This window comes from Euphorbia lathyris, chromosome 2, assembly GCF_963576675.1.
Source record: "Euphorbia lathyris chromosome 2, ddEupLath1.1, whole genome shotgun sequence".
NCBI classification, from domain to species: domain Eukaryota; kingdom Viridiplantae; phylum Streptophyta; class Magnoliopsida; order Malpighiales; family Euphorbiaceae; genus Euphorbia; species Euphorbia lathyris.
Window position 1 is genome coordinate 114,175,742 of NC_088911.1, and position 20,743 is coordinate 114,196,484.

Consider the following 20,743-nt stretch of genomic DNA (forward strand, 5'->3'; position numbering starts at 1 on the left):
GTATCTCCTCTCCTGTTTTCCAGGTTATGATCAATGGGGATATGTCGGATGAGTTCTCTCCATCCAGGGGTATTCGTCAAGGGGATCCTATGAGCCCCTTCCTTTTTGTTATTGCCATGGAAAGATTGTCTCACCTGATCCAAGAGGCGGTGAGCAAAGGGACTCTCCACCCTGTTTCCATCAACAGACATTGCCCCCCTGTTACCCATTTACTCTTTGCTGATGATGTCATTCTTTTTGTGGAGGGTAATGAGGAACAAATTAAGGCTGTGATGGATATCCTCGACTGCTTTTGTGAGGCTTCTGACCAGAAGATTAACATCCATAAATCCCGTATGCTTTGTTCCAAGAATATGGATAATAGCTTGTGTAGAAGACTGAGTGAGATGTCTGGCATTCCCCTGACTCAATCGTTTGGGAAATACCTTGGGGTCCCTCTTCATAGTGACAGGGTGTCCAAAGCCTCTTTTAAAGACATTTTGGACAAATCTAACGGTTTGTGTGCTAGCTGGAAAGCTAATTCTCTTTCCCTTGCAGGTCGCCTTACTTTAATCCAGTCTATCAACTGCGCTGCTCCAAATCACATCATGCAAGCCTGTAAGCTCCCTGAGCCGGTCCTCAACGACCTTGATAAAATTAATCGGCGTTTTCTGTGGGGAGAGTCTGGGGATGGGAGGAAGATTCACCTGGTCCCTTGGAAGGAAGCCTGCCAGCCTAAGAGCAGGGGGGGTCTTGGTATAAGGCAAGCTAAGGACAATAATAAAGTCCTGTTAATGAAGCTTCTTTGGAGAATGTGGCAATCCCCCTCCTCCCTTTGGGTTCGTCTTCTGTGCGGCAAGTATAGGAAAGATAGAATCTTTGGTGGCCCGAAGGAGAGGGTTGTCAGCTGTTCCTTCCTCTGGAAAGGGCTTAGTGCTGTTTTTGCTGAGTTCTGTACGGGGATTGGCTTGGAGGTGGGTAATGGGAGATCCATTAGTTTCTGGTATGACACCTGGATTGGTGACAAACCGTTGATTGAGGTGTGCATCGCCCCTCCGCCGAATGATCTCCTCTCCTGGAGAATTGCTGATGTGGTGGACTCGGAGGGAGACTGGATCTGGTCTAAGTTCGACTCCTTTCTTAGCCTGGAGACCCTCCTTAATATTAGAGGTGTGAAGATTAGTAATCAGGAGGAGGATAAGGACAGACACTGCTGGGCCTTGACTAATAATGGTTCTTATTCTTGCAAATCGGCCTATGAAGCTTTTACCCCTAATAGGGCTGATCCTCCTTTGGAAATTTGGAAGTCCATTTGGGCCCTCAAAGTCCCCTACCGCATTAGGAGTTTCCTATGGCTGGGAGTCAAAGACAGGCTCCTCACGAATGCAGATAGACACAGAAGGCACTTGGCTGTATCTGGTGCCTGTAGCAGATGCAGCGGCCATGTGGAAACCTTGTGCCATGCTTTGAGGGATTGCCCGAATAGTAGAAAGGTTTGGGAAGGGGTCCTTCCTCACCACATCCTTCCTTCCTTTATGGGGTTCTCTGATATTGACTGGTTCTCTGAAGGCGTTAATGGGAATTTGTTGGCCAGTATGGAGCACGGGGCTATTCTCTTCGCTATTATTTGTCACCAAATGTGGAAATGGAGGAATGAAGAGTTATTTGCTGAGAAGACTGGCTTTATTCCTGACCTCCGGTTTTACTTCTCGAAAAAACTCTCTGTTATTACAAAGAGTTTTGAAGGAGAGCCCCTGGTTCACCCCTCCCCGGTTAAAGAGGTCCAGTTAGTTGGTTGGAGGAAGCCCAGGGAAGGGGTTGTCAAGTTGAATACGGATGGCTCCTGCCTTAGTAATGGCAGAATTGCTGCTGGTGGAGTTCTTCGGGATGCTGGTGGCGCCTGGCTGGCTGGGTTTACCCATAACTTAGGTACGGGCTCCTCCTTTACTGCTGAGCTCTGGGGGATCTTGTCTGGCATTAAACTCGCCATTCGCATGGGTGTTAAAAGACTTTCGGTGGAGTCTGACAATTTGGAGGCTATCAACAGGATTTCGGATAGACAGGCTGTTTGTCTTAAGAGTCAGAATCTCATTAAAGCCATCTTGAGGCTTCGTCCTGCCTTCGATTCTCTTACCTTCTCCCATATTTATAGGGAGCAAAACCGCGTGGCGGATCGCTTGGCAGCTGCTGGGCATTGGGGGATGTTAGGTGTTTCTACCCTTTCCGTTCCTCCTTCTTTTCTGTTACCTTCTCTTCTTGAGGATAGGATTGGGGTCAGTCTTCCTAGACTGATCCCGGGTTAGATTTTTGTTTGTTTGTTTTTTTTCTTCCCTTTTTACCAAAAAAAAAAAAAAATGAATGTGGACCTTAATTAGTTGATGTGATAATGAATTTAATGATTAGTTACACCAATTCACATTTTAAAAGTATAATGAATATAAACTAAGTTACTTTTTATATATAAAAGGGAGACAATAATTTTCTAACAAAATAATTAAAGCTCTAGTTTAAAACATACAGCAAACAGAGATAAAAAAATTAATAATAATTCTATAGTTTTAAGTTGGTGTAATGCTCTTTCAGTCCTTTTAATTTATCCTAATTGATCATTTTATCTTTCCAACTTATCAAATATCCTATTTACCCCTCCTAATTCCATAAAAATGATATTTCTTGTCCACTTAACTTGTCCAAATTGATAATTTTACCCATCCACAACTCATCGAATGTCCTATTTACCCCTCTTAATTCCATAAAAATGGTATTTCTCACCCATTGTGATCATATTTACCCTCATAACTCCATAAAACCGGCATTTCTTATCCCTTTATAGTGTAAAATTAATTGGACTTATTCAAATGAGTTTGAAAATATTTTTTTTAATATCAACTTTTTATTTTGTTTTAATTTGATAATTATATTGATACTTCATATGTTTATTAAAATAATAGATAATCAAAATTTAATTAGTAAAAAAAGTTGAAAATAGAAAAAATGGGATTAAAATCTGCTATCCCAGTGTGGGTGTCCCCTTCCCTGTCTCCCATTGGTTTTATTACACGTGTAATCAGCATTTAACTGTAGTCTAACTCTGTTAATTTTCTTGAGCAACACCGTTTCTCCTTCAACAACAAAGCATCGACTTTTTTCTTTTAAGTTTTTTTTCTTTCTCTATACATCCTCTTTCTTTGTCTCTGATCATCGTCTTTCTCTATCTTCCATCGATGTGAAAAACTGATTATGATAGGAATTTAAAATTGAAATTAATTTGAGGAATTAAGAACTGTCAAATATCTCATAAAGATCTGTTCAAGATACTAACAAATCTATTAGAATGGGTAGGAAAACCCATGCATCAGAACAATTACCTCCAACAATTCTCCATCTCGCTTATATATTTCCTTCGTGTTTCAGAAATGTAATGGCTGCTTGATAATGTCCTTCTGCCAAAAACTAGAACAACTTTTCAATTCTCCATTGCTTCCTTGTTCCTTCCAACAATGTTGAACCCAAACCCGATGCAACAACTAAATATATGGAGCAGGAAGGTAAACCTGAAACTGAATCAAAGAAAATGAAATTTAGAGGTGATTCAGACATTGTAGTTACTGATTCCAAGCTTTGAACTTAGTTTTGTTTTGGAATTTGAGATGATTCTAACAATATTGCAGATATTGATAATAATCTAAAATACCTTATTTTAAGCTTTGAAACTAATTTCAGTTTTAAATTCTTATGGTAATCAGCTTTCTCAATGAGGTTGCGATGATCAGAGATAGAGAAAGAGAATGATCAAATGAAGTTGATGGTGATTTGAGATAAAGAAAGACGATGTACAGAGAAAGAGAAAAATGTGAAAGAAGTCCATGCTTTTCTGTCGAAGGAAGGAGAAACTCAAGGAAATTTACAGAGTTGGGATTAGAGTTAAATGCTGACTAGGATTAAGTGTACAGATGTAATAAAACCAATGGGAGACAGGGAAAGGGACACCCACGTTGGGACAGTAGATTTTAATCCGAAAAAATGAATAAAAAATACAAATAACAAGAACATTAATATAAACAAGTTAAAGACATTATGTGTAGGGATAAAGTACCAAAATAGAGACTGAAGTATCAATTTAGGTTCCAAGTACAAAATAGCACCAATATAGGTTTAATGTTTAAAAAAATGTATCAATTTAGGTCTCGATAATCTATTGTAAGGGGTGGGAAATACCATTTTTATGGAGTTATGAGGATAAAAATGACATTCTATGAATTGAGGAGGTAAATGAACAAGTTGAGGAGATGAAAAATACTATTTTTATGAAGTTAAAAAGATAAATACAATATTCGACGAGTTAGGAAGATAAAAAGATGAATTTAGACGAGTTGAGCGAGTTGGGCACTATTAGGCTTTTAAGTTTGAAATCTTCATCAAATTTTAAACCACTAAAGAACATAGTTTCTAGAAGCTTTAAGATTCTTTTGTCCTTCTTTATCTGCAAAATTTGGCAAAGGTGCTCTGCTCTGGCCTCACTCTTCTCTATTTTTAGATTCTTTTTAAAGAGATTCTTTTTGGAAATGGAAGACAGCTGGAATCCCATAAAGGAATTATGAAATTAAAAATATCTCCTAGACAATGAAGGAAATAGTTAAATTTTATGATAAGCTCTTTAAAGAAATGGTAATTATGACAGAAAAGGGCCAAAATATATAAAGTTAGAGTTTGATTTGAATGTAATTAAGTGGGTATGTAATTAATTAATAATAAGAAGAATGATGAGGTTTCTTCTAGAAGCAATCCAAAAATAGAAAAGTTCTAGAAGAAAGATGTATTGATATTATAGTAGTAGTGTTAATCGTGGGGTTTATGAAAGCTTCCAATTAAGGCAAAGCCAGATACATGCTTGTTACCTTTGCTTGTTGTCAATACCCATATTATGATAATTCAGATATTTTCAATTAAGGGAAAGTAATTTCTATCCTTTATTGATTTAGATTCTCATACTCTTAATCTTGTTACGGTATCAGAGCTTTAAGCTTCCTCGATATTTGAATTTTTTTTTGTTAGAAATCTTTAGATTTCATCATAATATTAAATAAATATTAACTGTTTAGATATTCGAATAAGATGATTTTCATAAACACGTAATGACAATCAAGATAGTATACCTTGATCCATGATGATAATAATTGAGTTCTTCGGGAATCACCGAGAATTGAGTTTCTCTCGCTTAACCCTTTTTAGACTTGACAGATTTTTTTGATGGAGAGAAAATAACTTTTAGATAGGTTAGAGAAATGACCAATTTTGAATTTGTACTTTAAATATATCTTCCATCAGGTATCTCTTCACCCATAAGGTACATTTTTTTTATTAATGAACCAATAGGATTCAATGTATCATTTCGTTAATCAATCACGATGATTGATCGTACCCTTTCGTGAACTGACCAATAGGATTTATTCTTTTATTTTATAAAACCATATAAGTAAGTATATAATATACTAGGTAGGGTCATATATTAAGTTGATGTAAATTTATAGGAAATCCACTATTTTTCTTTTTAATGGCATCTCCAATATCACCTATGGTGGAATCTTTGTCTAATCCAACGAGAATACTTCTCAATCCTTAGTTTCGCAAGTGTTAACTGGAGCAAAGGATTATTGGTAAGATCTGTTAAACAATCTCTCATAACGAAGAACAAAGTCAAATTTATCGATGAATCTTCATCTCAGGCGACAGTGAGAAAAGCAGATCTTCAATCTTGGAATCACTGTAATCAATTGGTTCTATTTTGGCTGAATCATTCTGTTTCTACATTAATTTATTAAGTATTACTTCGTTTGAAACAACATTTGCAGTTTGGGACAGCTTGAAGAATCTGAGAATTCTCACAATCAAATCTTTTAAGGATGGTAGAATTACAAGATGAAGTAGCATATCTTTCACAATGTCATCTTTCTATAACAGATTGTTTTACTCGATTGCAAGTTACATGGGAAGAATTAGTCAATTTTAGATGGGTTTCATCTTATGCATGTATTCCTGATGCTGCAGACTGTGTAGTTGTTAAAAAGATTAAAGAACAACAATCTTATTAAGACTATATAATTAAGTTCTTGAGAGGTTAATGAAAATTTTGCTATGATTAAGACTCAAATACTTATGATGGATACTCTTCTAATTATTGAGAGGGTATTCAATCTAGTTATTCAACATGGAAGGTATGTTCATGAAGGAGTAGCTTAATTGTATTTCTTTTAATCCATTACCAGGAGCAGTGAATTTTGTGCAACCTGATCATAATAATAAGAAAGTTTGTGCATATTAGAATAAAAGCAATTCTAATGTCAATAAGTATAGTTTCTGTGGTAAAAAGTGGCATATCATGGATCAATACTACAAAAAGCATGAATATCCAACAAATTTCAAGTTTACTAATGCCAAAAAGAAAAATGTGGTAGCTAATCCAGTAGTCGCTAATGCAAATTGTGATATTGGAGAGGATCAAAAGTCATTTCAAGATTCTGCAACAACTTCTATTTCTAATGAGAAATATCATAATCTGATGTACTACCTACAGCAAATTGAGGCTCAACAACCACAATCAAGTCGTTCTTCTTGAGTGCAATCTTCTACTAATGCCTTTACATTGCTTAATGAAGGACCAACTGTACAGTCTGACTTCAGTCATATTGATTATACTAAGTATTTCTATTCACCATGTTCTTTTATCATGTTCTTCTAAGCATATTGCTGTTCATTGGATAGTTGACCCATATTGTCGTTAATTTCAATTAGTTGGTGGATAGATTACAAATTCTTGGTATTAAAGTTACTTTGCCTAATGGAAGTCATATATTAGTGAATATGGTTGGTTCAGTTTATATTACTGGACATTTAGTACTAAAACATGTTTTGTATATTCCTGGATTTAGTTTTAATTTGTAATCAATTAGCAAACTATTAGTAAATTCCAAGTGCTTAGTAGTATTTAAGGATACTATGTGCATTTTTTCAGGATAATACAAACCAAAGGAATATTGGTACAACTGAGTTAAATCATGGCTTGTATATTTTTAAGTGATCATTGTATTCCTTTGTTCATGTTAATCACAATTTCATACGTTAGGAGTAAATTACACTTTCTAAAAAAGGATAGAGATAAATTCAAAGAGTCACATAATTTACTAATTAAATAATATGCCACGTTTTATTAGATAAAAAATTCCAAATATAGATACAACATGGAGATTAGGAGGAATAAAACCTCACACTCATACATGCTAATGCCAATACAAGATCTATTAAAGGAAGAAAAAAAGACTATAAAGAGCAATAAAAAACCATTAAAGGTACAACTAATACAAAGAAAATAGAAATCATATACTCTTTGAAAATCGAATCTCGTTAAAATACTGTTGCAATCCATTCTTCATCCTTTATAGTATTTTAGACATTCGGATCTAAATTATTTGTTATTGTGCAACCACGCAGATCTATAAATCTACGGATAAGATAAATCTTTTCTACTTGTGCTAAAACCGAAAAAAGGATAAATGATAGAAGTATAGCTAACAGATATAAGATCTGACGAAAAAAACTTCGATAAGGTAGTAGATTTCAAACTAACTACAACTACAAGTAAAGAAAATGCAAATATAAGACTAAAATTAAATCTAAAACATATCGGAGTAGATCCGGTTAGAACGGATTCAAGGAAAAGTAAGGAAAAAAAAAAAGAAAGAAAGAAGAAAATGGATACAAGGGGAAGGAGGATGAAACTTTAGAGAAAAAGAAAAGAAGAGAGAGGTGAGAGAACAGTTTATATAACAAATGATTTTTTACACAATTAATTTAATATATACAAAATTTTTACAAAAAGCCTAATACACAAATAACCCTCTGAACTTGTCTAAATGTTGCAACTGTCCCCCTGAACTTTCGATTGTAACAACTTACCCATCAAACTTGTCCAATTGTAAAACATAACCCCTCAAACTTGTCCAATTGTAAAACATAACCCCAAATTGCTGACATGGACTGCAATTAAAGAAACACGTGAAATACAAAAACTGCAACACTCGTGGAGTGTGATAATCAGATCTTTGGCGTGATACGAATCCGGGGAAACGTTTTTACGGTTGCTTTAAGTACGTGGTAAAAAAATTCCCAATTTGGGGTTATGTTTTACAATTAGACAAGTTTAAGGGGTAAGTTGTTACAATTGAAAGTTGGAGGGGGCAGTTGCAACATTTGGACAAGTTCAGAAGGTTATTTGTGTGTTAGCTTTTTACAAATGTAAACCCTAAAAAATAACATTTTAATACTGAAATTTTAATATTTTAATATCTAAATATTTTAGAACATAAGACATTAGTTTTAAAACATATATTGGAGTATATGTTCTATATTTTATAACTTGTGTTTTAAAATGTTAAGTAAAATGTTATAAATTGTTAGTTTAGAACATAAGAAATTATTTGAGGGTAACAAAAAAAAAATGAGAAATTAGTTCTGAAACATAAGACATTAATTTTAGAACATATGCTGGAATATATGTTTTATATTTTATAGCATGTGTTCTAAAACATTAAGTAAAATGTTCTAAATAATTAGTTTTAGAACATAAGACATTAGTTTTAGAACATACGCTAGAGTATATATTCTATATTTTATAATTTATGTTCTAAAAAGTTAAATAAAATATTCTATATAATGTTTTTTTATGAAAACATTTTTAGATAAAAAAAATGTTCTCACATAGGGAGATGAGCAGGCACCAGTCCCCATACATGGTTTTACGACTTTGTGGAGACCTATGTTTTTGGTAAACAGTGTTTTCATCTATGCCTCTTTTATATATATATATATATAAAAATAAGGGCATTGGGATTTTAAAGATAATCTCAACAGTCCCATTTATTACTAATAATCTAAACAAAGTCAAGTAGAGGAAAGCCTGCTGAATTAACAACTGTATTGTAGGCTTTTACTTTACTCAAATTTATTGGATTCGACTTATTCCTCTATATATGTACATTATAGGCCATAATGGCCATTTGTACCTCTTCACAATCTTCAGGAAGATCTGCAAATGCTTATTCTTATCTTCAACTTTCAACTATTTTCTTAACTATTTAATTCTAAACTTGTAAAACACTTTTTAAATGGATTCTCTCAATTATTTAAAACCTCTCTACTAGAATTTTAGTATATTGAACCTCATATACTTCTATTTTTCCTAAAATTTACCCTTCCATTCCAACCAAGATTTCGAAGTGGAGGAACGATAGAGTGCAAAAGGGAATCCTGGTGGGTTACTGTGTGACTCTTCGGTTTTGCTGTGAATATTAGGGTCTGTAATGCATTCCTTGTTGAGTTATGTGGGTTTTTCTTCGGTTTTCAGCTTGCCTGGGACAAGAGTTGCATGAGGTTGCTGGTGGAGTTGATTCTTTTGTTGGTGCTAGGGTTCATGACTAGAAGTATTGTGATTACTCATGTGTCTGTTTGGCTTATTAAAGGGTGTCATCCGCTCCGGGACAGCAATTGGGATATCAAATTCATTCATACTTATGCTATTTGGATAGTGAACTTCCCAAGATCTCTTTTCCTCTAGATCATCACAAATGTGTTTACCTCCTCCTGACATTCTTTTTTAGGACAATTGCAGTTCTTCTATGAGAAGAAGAGTTTCTTAGTTTTTTCTCTGTTTTTTTAGGGCTAAATCTTAGTTTTCCTTTCTGTGTTTTTTGGGCTTTTAGCCCCTTATGTAACCAAAAAAGAAAGAGAATATATATATATTGGTTCATCCTCGGTCAATCCGATACCTATTTGAACTTTTACTGCTCTAACAAACAATGTGTAATTCAATGGGCATCTGCATTCACATACCCAATCTGATTCAAATTTGATTATGGATTTACTAATCCTAATAGTTGAGACACATTATTCTTTTAATTATATCTTTCTCTTTCTTCTTTATATATATCAACAATGTCAATATTACAAGAATTCATCAAGGGAACAAACTACTCTTCCAGCCTTCCCCAGACATGATAACTCTGAGTGAGTGGATGTGTTATCATGAGCAGCAAAGAATATTCAAAGTTATAAATCCTAATAGGCTATGACTTAGAACATCCGGCACCGATTGATGAACTCCTAACAGCTACCCTTACTGCACCTACGCAACTACGCTGTCTCATCTCAGGACTCAATCCATGCCTACTGTCCTCTCCCTTACACCCTTCTTCAATCTGAACGCCCACAATGTATGCTATCTGAACACCAGCCACAAATACAGTAAGAAACTCAACAATCCAGTGGACATTTCATTTTCATCTCCTAAAGATCTCATACATCTTAAGAAAACCTTAACTATAACTTGGCAGGCATAAGAAATAGCAGCAGTTTGAAAGAAATTCAAGTGACTGCAATACCAAAGACTTTCGTTTTGACATAAATGTCTTTAAATTTTATGATATACTAACATTAAAAAGTCCAAATGGCGTTGCTTTTTTCTTTTATCCATGTCGCCAAAAATTATAGTCAAATACCTATTTTCAAGTAATCATTTCGTTAATTTTATAATGGATTTTCTCTGATTTGAACTTTAATGTTAGTATAATATAAAGTTCAACAACTTTTTATTCATGACATGAAGTTTAGGGGCCATAATGTTAGTAGCGCTTCAGTATTTCAATTAGGATCATCACAGTCCCCTTTGGAATTTTTTATGTAGAACCAATACTACACCGAAGCAATAAGACATATTCTAAGGAAGTTCAGTTTTGTTAGTCAAATGTGCAAATGCATAATCTGATGCTGACTTGTCCATAATAACATCCCTAACCTGATTGAGAAGATAAAATAACTAATATCCATAACTGGGACAAAAAAAAACTTCTACTGCTAGGTCCGGCATTAAATTTACTCTCAGAATAGGATTCCTACGAGGAATTTAAGGACAAGTAATTTCTGCTAAGAAATTTCTGTTGGTTGTGTTGGAATTAGACTCTGCAGGCCACAGAGTTAATACATAGAAACATGACAAGGTATATAAGGACTAGGTTAGAAACAAAAACTAAAACAAGTAGACTAAATTACTAGTATAAATGAAATCACTGCTAAAAGAAAATATAGACTGAGAGTGGCACTAGCTTCTGCACCTATTATTTTGTGCATATAAAGCAAGAATTTCAGAAGATCAATAAAGCCATCATTTTCGTCGGCCAACAAAATTCAAGAAGAAATAAAAACTATCCTTGATAATGTGTTTTTTCAACAAACTTTTGCGATTTATCAACAAGTCAGGATAACAGTGTTACTATCTGTCAAAAAAATAATGGAAACAAGGACATGGGGGAGCACGAACTCCCACAATGTATAGGCAATAAGATATTCATAGATGTATTGATAAATTTCATTATGACCTGCCACAACAGCTAGCCAGCCTGAAAAATGCTACAATTGCTGAAGCTGACAATTGAGACATGTAGAACAGCTAATTAATGGTTTCTGTACTTCTATGTATTATTGTGAAGGCATCTTTCATCTTATCACAGTTTAATGGTAAGGCAACATACCATCTATCAGATGAAAAACTTCCAAGAAATAAAGGTTTAATCAGGAACCCTAGTAGTAGTAATTCCAGCAAGTCATACCTTCAGCCTGAACCCGATCTTATGCTATCAGGAACGGGTATCAGTAATATGATAAGGAAAAGTGAATGTGTACAGGGATATCAAGAGGAGGAGGAAGAGGAGAGGGGGGGCGGTGTGTGCAAAAGTTTGTAATTGGTTGAGGTTGTTTGAGATGATTGAGAAGGAACTATGTTCCAAGCCAGAAAACTGATAAGAGCTGGCCAGAAAAACTGTTCACATACTTTGTACTCCCTATAGGCACAAACAACATCATATGCCCCGCAAATAAAAAAGATATCCATAAAAAGGTGCAACCCCAAAAAAATGCAATATTAAATCATGGTGTAAAACAACATTTGTTCAGAGAATATCCATGTCTCTATTATACAATTCTTTGTTATCATTTCTCAAACAGGGTTTGACTTGAGCATAATTATCGAGACATCAATGCCCATGCCCATCACTTAATCAGAAAGTTAAATGCAGGATGGCTAGAGGGTAGGGAATCTCTTTCTTTTCCCATAAAGCAGCACAGGTGCACACACTGTGACTGACCCAGTCTAGCAAAAATATCAATGTAATTTTATGTTAAATATATAGAAGTTCCCAAGTACTGGGATGGAGAAAATATTGTCCCAGTTAGGAAAATTAAGAACATGGGGAGTACTGCCCCCTTCCCTCTCTTTCTTCCTGAAATCCTCGTTCCAAAGTGAGAGCCCTTATCACCAAATACAACAGAATTTGCGGACTTCTTTTTATAGCTGACAGGCATCCATAGGCATAATGTTTATGCCTAATCTAATCCTATTCAACCGCATTAGGTCCTATACAGACTTCATAAACATTTAGATTTTATGAACATGTACTCTTCTCTACATGCAAAAAGTGGACCTAGTATCATCCATTTCCCAATTCTCTCTCTCTCTCTCTCTCCCTCTCTATCCATCATATGCAACCAACAATCGGAAGTGGTCATCACGCTTAAAGGCTAAAGCAAACTGGAAAAAAAAAAATAGTAATGGCCAAAAAATATCAATTACAAATCATGCAACATAAATTGACAAAGTATATCATTGCCAATTGCATTCTACTATTTGATTAAACAAAGGCCTACTTGTTGAGGATTTTTGAAGTTCTCAAGGTTTTTTACAATGCCTGAAAACCAAAGTAGTATTTTCCTAATCTCAAAATATCAATTTCATGTTCTTAATGCTTCTTTTTAAGACAACCCAGTTCAAGATCTGAACTAGCTCCTGGCTATTGATCACATCAAGAAGCAGAACAAATTTCAGATAAGTTAACAAAAGAAATAAAATTGAAAAAAATTGCCACCTCTAATTCACCCATAAGATACTAGTACTACAAACTACAAAGGGTTCTAAAGCTTTCTGCATTTTAACAAGAGAAGGCTTTTAAATCCGTTACACTATTTAACAATGAATAATGTGAAAGATGGGGAACAGGAATAGTTTAAACATTCATAGTACCTTGCCAGTAGCATTACGAACAGGTGTTATGTGCAGAAAATTCCAGAATGTAGTTTTATTCTTCCTAATAAGAGAAGAAAACCATTAATTAGACTAACTGAACTATTTTTTTTCTCAACTGATGGAAAGAACAGTTAAAGTGTCAACCTGTAATTTAAGATATGTACTGTACATGCTTGTTCGGCTTGAATGCTTTTTCTTATCTGAAAAAGAATTGTCAGCAATATGAGTTTTCAGACAATACTAGTCAATACTAATCAGGTCACCACACCAAGCAAAAACCACAACTAACTAGACAGATACCTGCTCAAGAACGGCACTATCTGTATCTGCTCCACTTAAAAATCTGCAATTGCGTCCCAAGACTTCGTGCCTAGCATAACCTAGACACTTAACAAGATAACATAAGAAGCTGAGCAATGCCCATTGTTCCAATATGCATACATACACCAAATGCTGCAGATAATCAATGTTACCCAATGAAGTAACAATTAATTTGTGAGTTGTTTTTAAGAAGTACGAACATAATGATCACCTGTCAGTTTTAAGAATGCATCACTAGCATAAACTATAGGTAAATCTGGCAAGTGTGGATCCGTCCTGCAAATGCAAAAAAAATTATGTTGCAACAACACAAAACATAGGCATTAGCAATCTTCTAAACATGAAATATGCTAAAAGGAAAACAATTAGGAACTTGAAACAACTCACAATACAAAGCTTTGTTTGATTCTACCAAGTGATATATTTAAAGATAAGCTGATAAGGCCTGCTCCAGGTAAGCTGCATCTTTTTCCACACACCAATTTGCCAGTCGATTCACTATAATGAATTAGCACAGACAAGATATTGTTAATGGCAGTTGATGCTCTTCGCTTATCTGCCTCACTTGCCTCACATGGCTCTTCAATGTTCACTCCTGCAAAATACATACAGACTCATTAATCACTCTCCAATAGCAATTCAAATTCAATGAAAACCAAATCACCAGAGCTTAGCTTAGGCCTTAGAACAAAGTACAGACCTCCAATATTGGAATCCAAAGCTAAAACCCGACCCAGGTCCACCAAAGAATCCGAGCAAACCTCTCTCCTACACGAACCAAACATAATTTCTCTAAATCCGGACCCTTCTTCTTTACTAAAACTCACTCTGCTATTTCTGGGTGTCCCCATAATCGGCACCTGAACAGCAACAAAGTGAATAACCCTACCGTCCTCCTTTCCAAAAACAGGGCTCATATGAAACAGCATCCAGAAAGGCGTTCCGTCTTTCCGATAATTCAATAAATTGATCTGCAACGCTCTCTCTTCCCGTATGGCGTCACCGATTTCCATCACAGACTTCCTATCGGTGAGCGGCCCCTGAAATATCCTTCCATTCCTACCGATAACCTCATCCTTGGAGTACCCAGACATCTTCAAAAATCCGGTGCTGGCAAACACAATCGGGTTGCCGGAAATGTAAGGATCAGTGATAGTAAAACAATCGGGCAATCCATCGAGAGCTTCTCGGGCCCAAGGAGAGTAACGGATATTTAACGATTGGTGAATTAGAGCCAACTGTGATTCCATATAGATTGTTCCCCTTTGAAATTCTGTATCCTCGGTTTGCAAATCAGCCCCAATCCCATGTGGTAAAGCTAAAGGCTAATGGCTCCTTCAGATTGGGAGTTTGAAAAGAGAGAAACCGAAGTGAAATAGTGAAATAATCTGAAAGAAATTGAGTAAAAGAAAGAAGCCACATATAATTTTCAAAGAATTGTGATAAAGGAAGCCATAGAATCAATTTTGAGGCAGTGAGAAAGAGAAGTGGAAAATATCAGGGTTTAGAGTAGGCGATTGAATGATCATAGATAAGTGAGAAATACACATCAATCAATCGCTGTTGTTGTGCTTTCTGATTCATATAATCTTTGAAAAGGAAAATCCTTTTCTTCTTCCTCTTCCTTATTCGTGTTCAGTAGATGACAATCTAGAGCTCGATTGCAAGTCCACACAACACAAATTATACAGAGATTCACTCGTTCAAAACAAGATTTCCTAAATTAATAATTATGCAGATAAAGATGTTTTATTTATGTGAAATATAAAACAAAATATGGAAATTATTGGGGAATTCCAAATTTATATTTTTTCAAGCTTCATCATAGAAGATATTTTTCACAATAATAGGTTTTTTTTTTTTTTTTGGTGAGTCACAATAATGGATTGTGGTGTGTGTATGCCAAAATTAGTGACTCATATATATCTCGATTACACAACCAACCTTAACTAACTAAATCAAAACATCCATACAAAGCTACTTCTTAATTACTCATAAGCAAATGTTAGATCTTTCAAAAAAAATAAAATTGGTTAAAGATTTTCTTGTAATTTCTTGTTCTATCCTCGCTCCAACCTCCACTGTTCTGGTCACTCAATATGATTGAAGTTGCACATTTCATGTTAATGAAAAGAACTCATTTTTAATCAACTAGGTTTGAAATTGTACCAACTCGTAAAGGTTATTTAAAATTGTAATATTTTCTACATAAAAGCTAAATTGATAGTACAGTAGTAGCGACTATATACTAAGTAGAATTATTTATGTACTAAAATAACAAACATTTATATCATGTAAAATTGAAAAAGTAAATAAATATAGGGAAACAATATAATTAAACTCCGAACTTCGGCTGTTTTAACAAAGTAGTATGTATATTGACAATTAAATTTAAGAAAAAAATTGAAATGAGATAATAAATTTTTTTTTAGAAAAGATTAAATGGTTATTTCTCTTATTGAATATATAAATAAATTGATAATTTTGATTTAACAAAAAAATGATAGTGATAAAATGGGGTGGGAATGGAAAAATATTTGACAATAATAAAAATGAAAAAGAAGAGGTTCGAACCTCCAACCACAAAGCTTAATTGGAATCATAAGTCCCTTACTTATACCAACTAAACCAATTCATTATTATGTTACTTATATATCTCGGTTTTATATATGTACAATCTAAAATTATTTTTTGGGCCCCTTAATATTATGGACCCTGGGCGGGCGCCCCGAGTTTCATAGCCCAGGGCCGGCCCTGAACAAGCCTTGGTAGTTTACAAACTATTAGAGCTCGGTTCGGTGAAAGCTTGATCAAAGCTCGGCTTGATAGGGCTCGACTCGAGTTCGGGATCCGCTCGAGCACTAATGAGCTGAGTCCGAGCTTCCTTAGGTTCGGCTCGAAAGCTCGTGAGCAGGCTCGATTATTATTAGAAAAAATTACAAAATTGGGTCAAATGCAAGAATCATTTACATATTTAACCCATTTACTCAACCTACTACATATTTAGACTGTTTTTGTGTGACTTTCCCATAATACCCTCAATATGTTTGTAATTTTACGGCGCGGCTGTCTCCCTCCCGGTTGACTTCGCAGGTTCTAGCATATGTGAAGCCTGCAAAGCTAATGCTTGATTTAGTTGATGATTTTAGTTAGCATATGTGAAGCCTGTGAAGTTATTGTTTGGTTTAGTTGATGATTTTAGTTAGCATATGCGAAGCCTGCGAAGCTAATGTTTGGTTTAGTTTATGATTTTAATTAGTATATGTGAAGTCTGCGAAGCTAATGTTTGGTTTAGTTGATGATTTTAATTAGCATATGCGATTTGGATGTGTTTTTAACAAAATTCGCTAATTTGCATACTTCGCAAATCCGAGAAGAGCAGCGATAGCTCCAGGAAGAACAACGATGGTTCTAGGAAGAACAACGGTGGCTTCGCGAGTGGAACTTCGTAGTCTTCGTTCGGATCACACCACATCTTCCTCTTTCAACGAGGGAGCGGGGGTAGCATTCCGGTTTTAAGAAAAGTCGTCCTGCCAGGGACCTATAAATCAAAGAGAATGCATTCACAATAAATAAGATCATTGTAAGGACCAGTGGAAGTTGGACCATCTCTAATTTCAACAATTCATGGACAAGCCTAGAAAAGAAGACTTAGATGCAGTTTACAGGATTTTGTAATGACTTACACATTTTCAATCCAATCATGAGAAATTTTGCATTGATCGGGGCAGACGAAGGCCAATCGAATTTCTAGGCTGCATGATCGATCGATTTATCTTGATCGATCTCAAGAGAAGACTGAGAAGAGGAAGGGAAATCATGCATTTGGAAGGGGAAGGGGAAGATGAAAGATTATGATATTTTGGAAAAGTCACAAAAATAAAATCTAGATATGTAATAAGTTGAGTAAATTGGTTAAATATGTAAATGAGCCTCCCATTTGACTCAGTTTTGTAATGTTGTCTTATTTTTAATTACTATATATATGTCATTGTATATATTTAATATATATTTCATTGGTTATTATTAGTTTTCATCACAATTCTCAACTCAAATAAGCTTTAACTCATACAAAAGGACACAAATTTTTTTAGACATTTGAGAATTTAGCTAGACAATTAGGTTTTTATAAGAAACAAAATACATTACAAATTTTAATATATGTTTCCTTGTTGAAATTTTTCTCCGAGTTTGTGTTTTCCGACGACAAGTGTCATCTACTATTCTGGAATCTCGACAGCAACATAATGGTTTTTCTTTATAAATATTTTAAACTCATATTGAGTATGTTATAAAACTTTTTTGTTTTCTACGCTGCTTATTCTATATGCATGTATAATGAATTTTGTCAAAGCTCGGTTTGGTCAGATTCGATCAAAATTCACCTCGGTCAAATCTCGATTCGCGAGGGCTCGGCTCGAGATATTAACGAGCCAATACGAAGCCAACCAGGATTCGGCTCGGCTCGGCTCGTTTACATCCCTAGCTACTATCTGTTTGCGTAAAATGATAAATAATAATATAGTAAAACCTTTATTTAAGGTTAAATGGTAGTAATTATAGTAAAATTCCCTTCAAAAAGACGAAGCAAGTAACTAATTGAAAAAACTCTTAAAACTAGCATTTTCAAAATTAGCCTCTTGGATTCAATAATCTCTTTCAAATCTCTCTTCATCAAACATCATAATTATAGGTTTGACTAGTCAAAATCTCTAAAACGGCTCAAACCTCTAATTTTACCCTAAAAAACTTTTTACAAAAAGGACATTTATGATTTAACTGATTTTTATCATTGCTCAAACTTTGACTGCACTTTTTTTTTTATTGGATCACTGACTGGCCTTTTTTTTTTTTACTGCCCTTAAATATATCAACATTGATATTTGTATAAGAGCAAGTCTAATGTAAGGTAATAAAATTATTATACATCCATGTCATAAAAAATAACACTCTAAATTACATATTATTATAATACATTATTACTTCAAATAGATCTCACTTATCATCAAACACTTTATATTTATTCAATTAACATACAATTAATAATTTTTATCCAACAACATAATTAATTCAATACTAATTATTAATACCAAAAAATATTTATCTAATATAATGATTAATTCAATATATATTGTTATTTTAATAAAATTAAATAAAAAATAACTATTATGACCATGGGTGCTCACCCCGCCCAAGTTCTGTCTCGTCCCAATTTCTATCAAAAAAAAAATTAAAATTAACTTGTGATTAATTATTTATTAATTGAGAAAAACACTTGTGGAATAAATCTTATTAATTGATTAAAATACGGGTTACATATAACAAAATAACATAATATTTTTACGAAAATCATGCATTAAGGTCGGTGGCTCCGAAATGTTGTCATATATAATTAACTAGATCGAGTTGGTGCGGATGGTTGTTCTATTTATTGGAAGAAGTCGCGTTCCATTTACTCATCTGCTTCATTACATATATTTCTAATATCATCTACTCTCAATTGTTAAAAGTTGTGTCAATCTGAACTTGACATTTCCTTGTAAAAAGATTGGGATGCAAAGTTGAAGTATACAATGAAAATGAAAATTGCAGTATTGATTTCAGAATACAAATTTCAGTAGATGATCCCAATGCTATATAGATGAATTGGTTGAATGATTTAATGAATTTGCTTGAATGATCATAAATGTGTAATTGATGGCCATAAATGTACAATTGTCTTGAAACTTTTTTTTTTTTTAAGAATTGTCATGAATTCAAAACTACAAACCATCTGCTTCCTAAATTACAAACATAATAGTAAATAAATTAAAAACATAGGCCCTGTTTGAGAATTAGCTGTTAGCTGTTAGCTGATTACATTAGCTGATTTGATTAGCTGTTTGTGTAGACCTGTTTGGTAAAAATTAGCTGATTGATAATAGCGGTTTGTGCAAAAAAGACGAATAAGGGCATTAATTTTGGCGCAGGAGAAGAGAGAGTCTATCTATTAGGGTTAAAGAAGTCCATTAATTTTATTGCAAAACGCTAATTGAAAAAGCTCATTTTAAGAGCTTTTTCTAAATTAGCGTTTTCATCCCAAACCTCTCTCCACCAAATACTCCAATTAGCGGTTTCAGTGGTCAAACCTCTAAAATTGGTCAAAACCGCTCTTTTTATCCCAAAACGCTCTTTACCAAACAGGGCTAATACATTAAAAAAAATTACAAACATAATATATAATACATTAAAAACATAGTAAATAAATTACAAACATAATACCTTAAAAACTAAATTACAAATCTATATAATATAATATAAAATATTAACAATGGAGTTGAGGTGTTACTTCCTCATTTTTTACTAAAAAATATAATCTAATATATAATATATTAATTTTAATTACATTATTATATTTATCTACAAAAAAAAGATGATTTTATTCGTATTATATCTAAAATTTCTATATATAATTTAGATTAATCCCTAAATTCTCTTATAAATTCTCTCTAATTCTCTGTATATCTATATATAATATCAGTGACAGAGTTAGGAATTTAGACTTGGGGAGCTAGTTTTACCCATGCAGTTGAGGGTAAATTTTCAAAGTTCAGCCCGTTAGAGTTGGACAAAAATTTTTTATCCTCCAACGCGTTAAATTTTCTATTAGTTCAATGTTAACCTGGGATGGAGGGTACATACAGGGTCGGCCCTGGGCATAGGCCCGGGGTGCGGCCGTCCAGGGTCCAAGGCTAAAATGGGCTCAAATTTTTTAATTTTATTGAATATATACTATTTTTTTTTTAGTTATAATACCCATTAGGTCTAAAAATTGATCAAATAATATGACATTTTAGGTTTAAAATAGTCCAAATTTCTATTTTTAGACTTTTAAGTACAATTTTTATTTATTAAGGGCCCATTATCTTTTATTTCGCCCGGGACCTCTAAAATGTCAGGACCGGCCTTGGTACATATAAGTTGTTTTTGAACTTGACTCGCGCACAGTAGTAAGCATGATGGTGGAGGAAGTGGAGAACCGCCACCGTGCATTTTGGGTGATAAAAAAGTGCAAGGAGATATTAGCTCGGGATTGGGAAGTGTGGGTTATAAATATGTACCGCGAAGGGAACCGGTAGCTGACTGGATAACAACCTACGCATGAAGATTGTCATTGAGTTTTCATGAGTATATTGTGTCTACTGCAGGTATCCAGGATATCATTTACGTAGATATATATATATATATGGTGCGGGTAGTGCTAGAATAATTGATCTCTAGTTTTGGTTGTAGTTCTTTCCTGTGTTCTCGCAGCTTAGCCCCTCCAATTTACCAAAA

General features: G+C 34.2%; 1 protein-coding gene across 2 annotated transcripts; it reads right to left on the bottom strand.

Moving 5' to 3' along the window:
• Nucleotides 1–8,442: 8,442 nt before the first annotated feature.
• Nucleotides 8,443–15,252, bottom strand: LOC136219548 (protein TWIN LOV 1). Of its 2 annotated transcripts, none has more exons than XM_066006986.1 (7): nucleotides 14,127–15,249; nucleotides 13,814–14,021; nucleotides 13,638–13,702; nucleotides 13,406–13,485; nucleotides 13,250–13,305; nucleotides 13,103–13,166; nucleotides 8,443–10,253 (listed from the first exon to the last, which is right to left on the bottom strand). In XM_066006986.1, exons 1-7 carry the CDS (start codon nucleotides 14,674–14,676, stop codon nucleotides 10,098–10,100), a joined length of 1,179 nt encoding a protein of 392 aa, XP_065863058.1. In that variant the 5' UTR covers nucleotides 14,677–15,249; the 3' UTR covers nucleotides 8,443–10,097. The 2 variants fall into 2 exon arrangements, with proteins under 2 accessions (XP_065863058.1, XP_065863059.1); XM_066006987.1 differs by lacking the exon at nucleotides 8,443–10,253 and adding an exon at nucleotides 10,261–12,613 and having other exon boundaries at nucleotides 14,127–15,252.
• Between the last annotated feature and the right edge of the window lie 5,491 nt (nucleotides 15,253–20,743).

Excerpts from the sequence above, each read along its gene's own strand:
- LOC136219548 (XM_066006986.1), bottom strand. The coding sequence starts at position 14,676 with ATGGAATCACAGTTGGCTCTAATTCACCAATCGTTAAATATCCGTTAC. Across the intron at positions 14,022-14,126 it reads TTTGGATTCCAATATTGGAG|GAGTGAACATTGAAGAGCCA; the intron begins GTCTGTACTTTG and ends TGTATTTTGCAG. Across the intron at positions 13,486-13,637 it reads TGCATTCTTAAAACTGACAG|GTTATGCTAGGCACGAAGTC; the intron begins GTGATCATTATG and ends TTAAGTGTCTAG.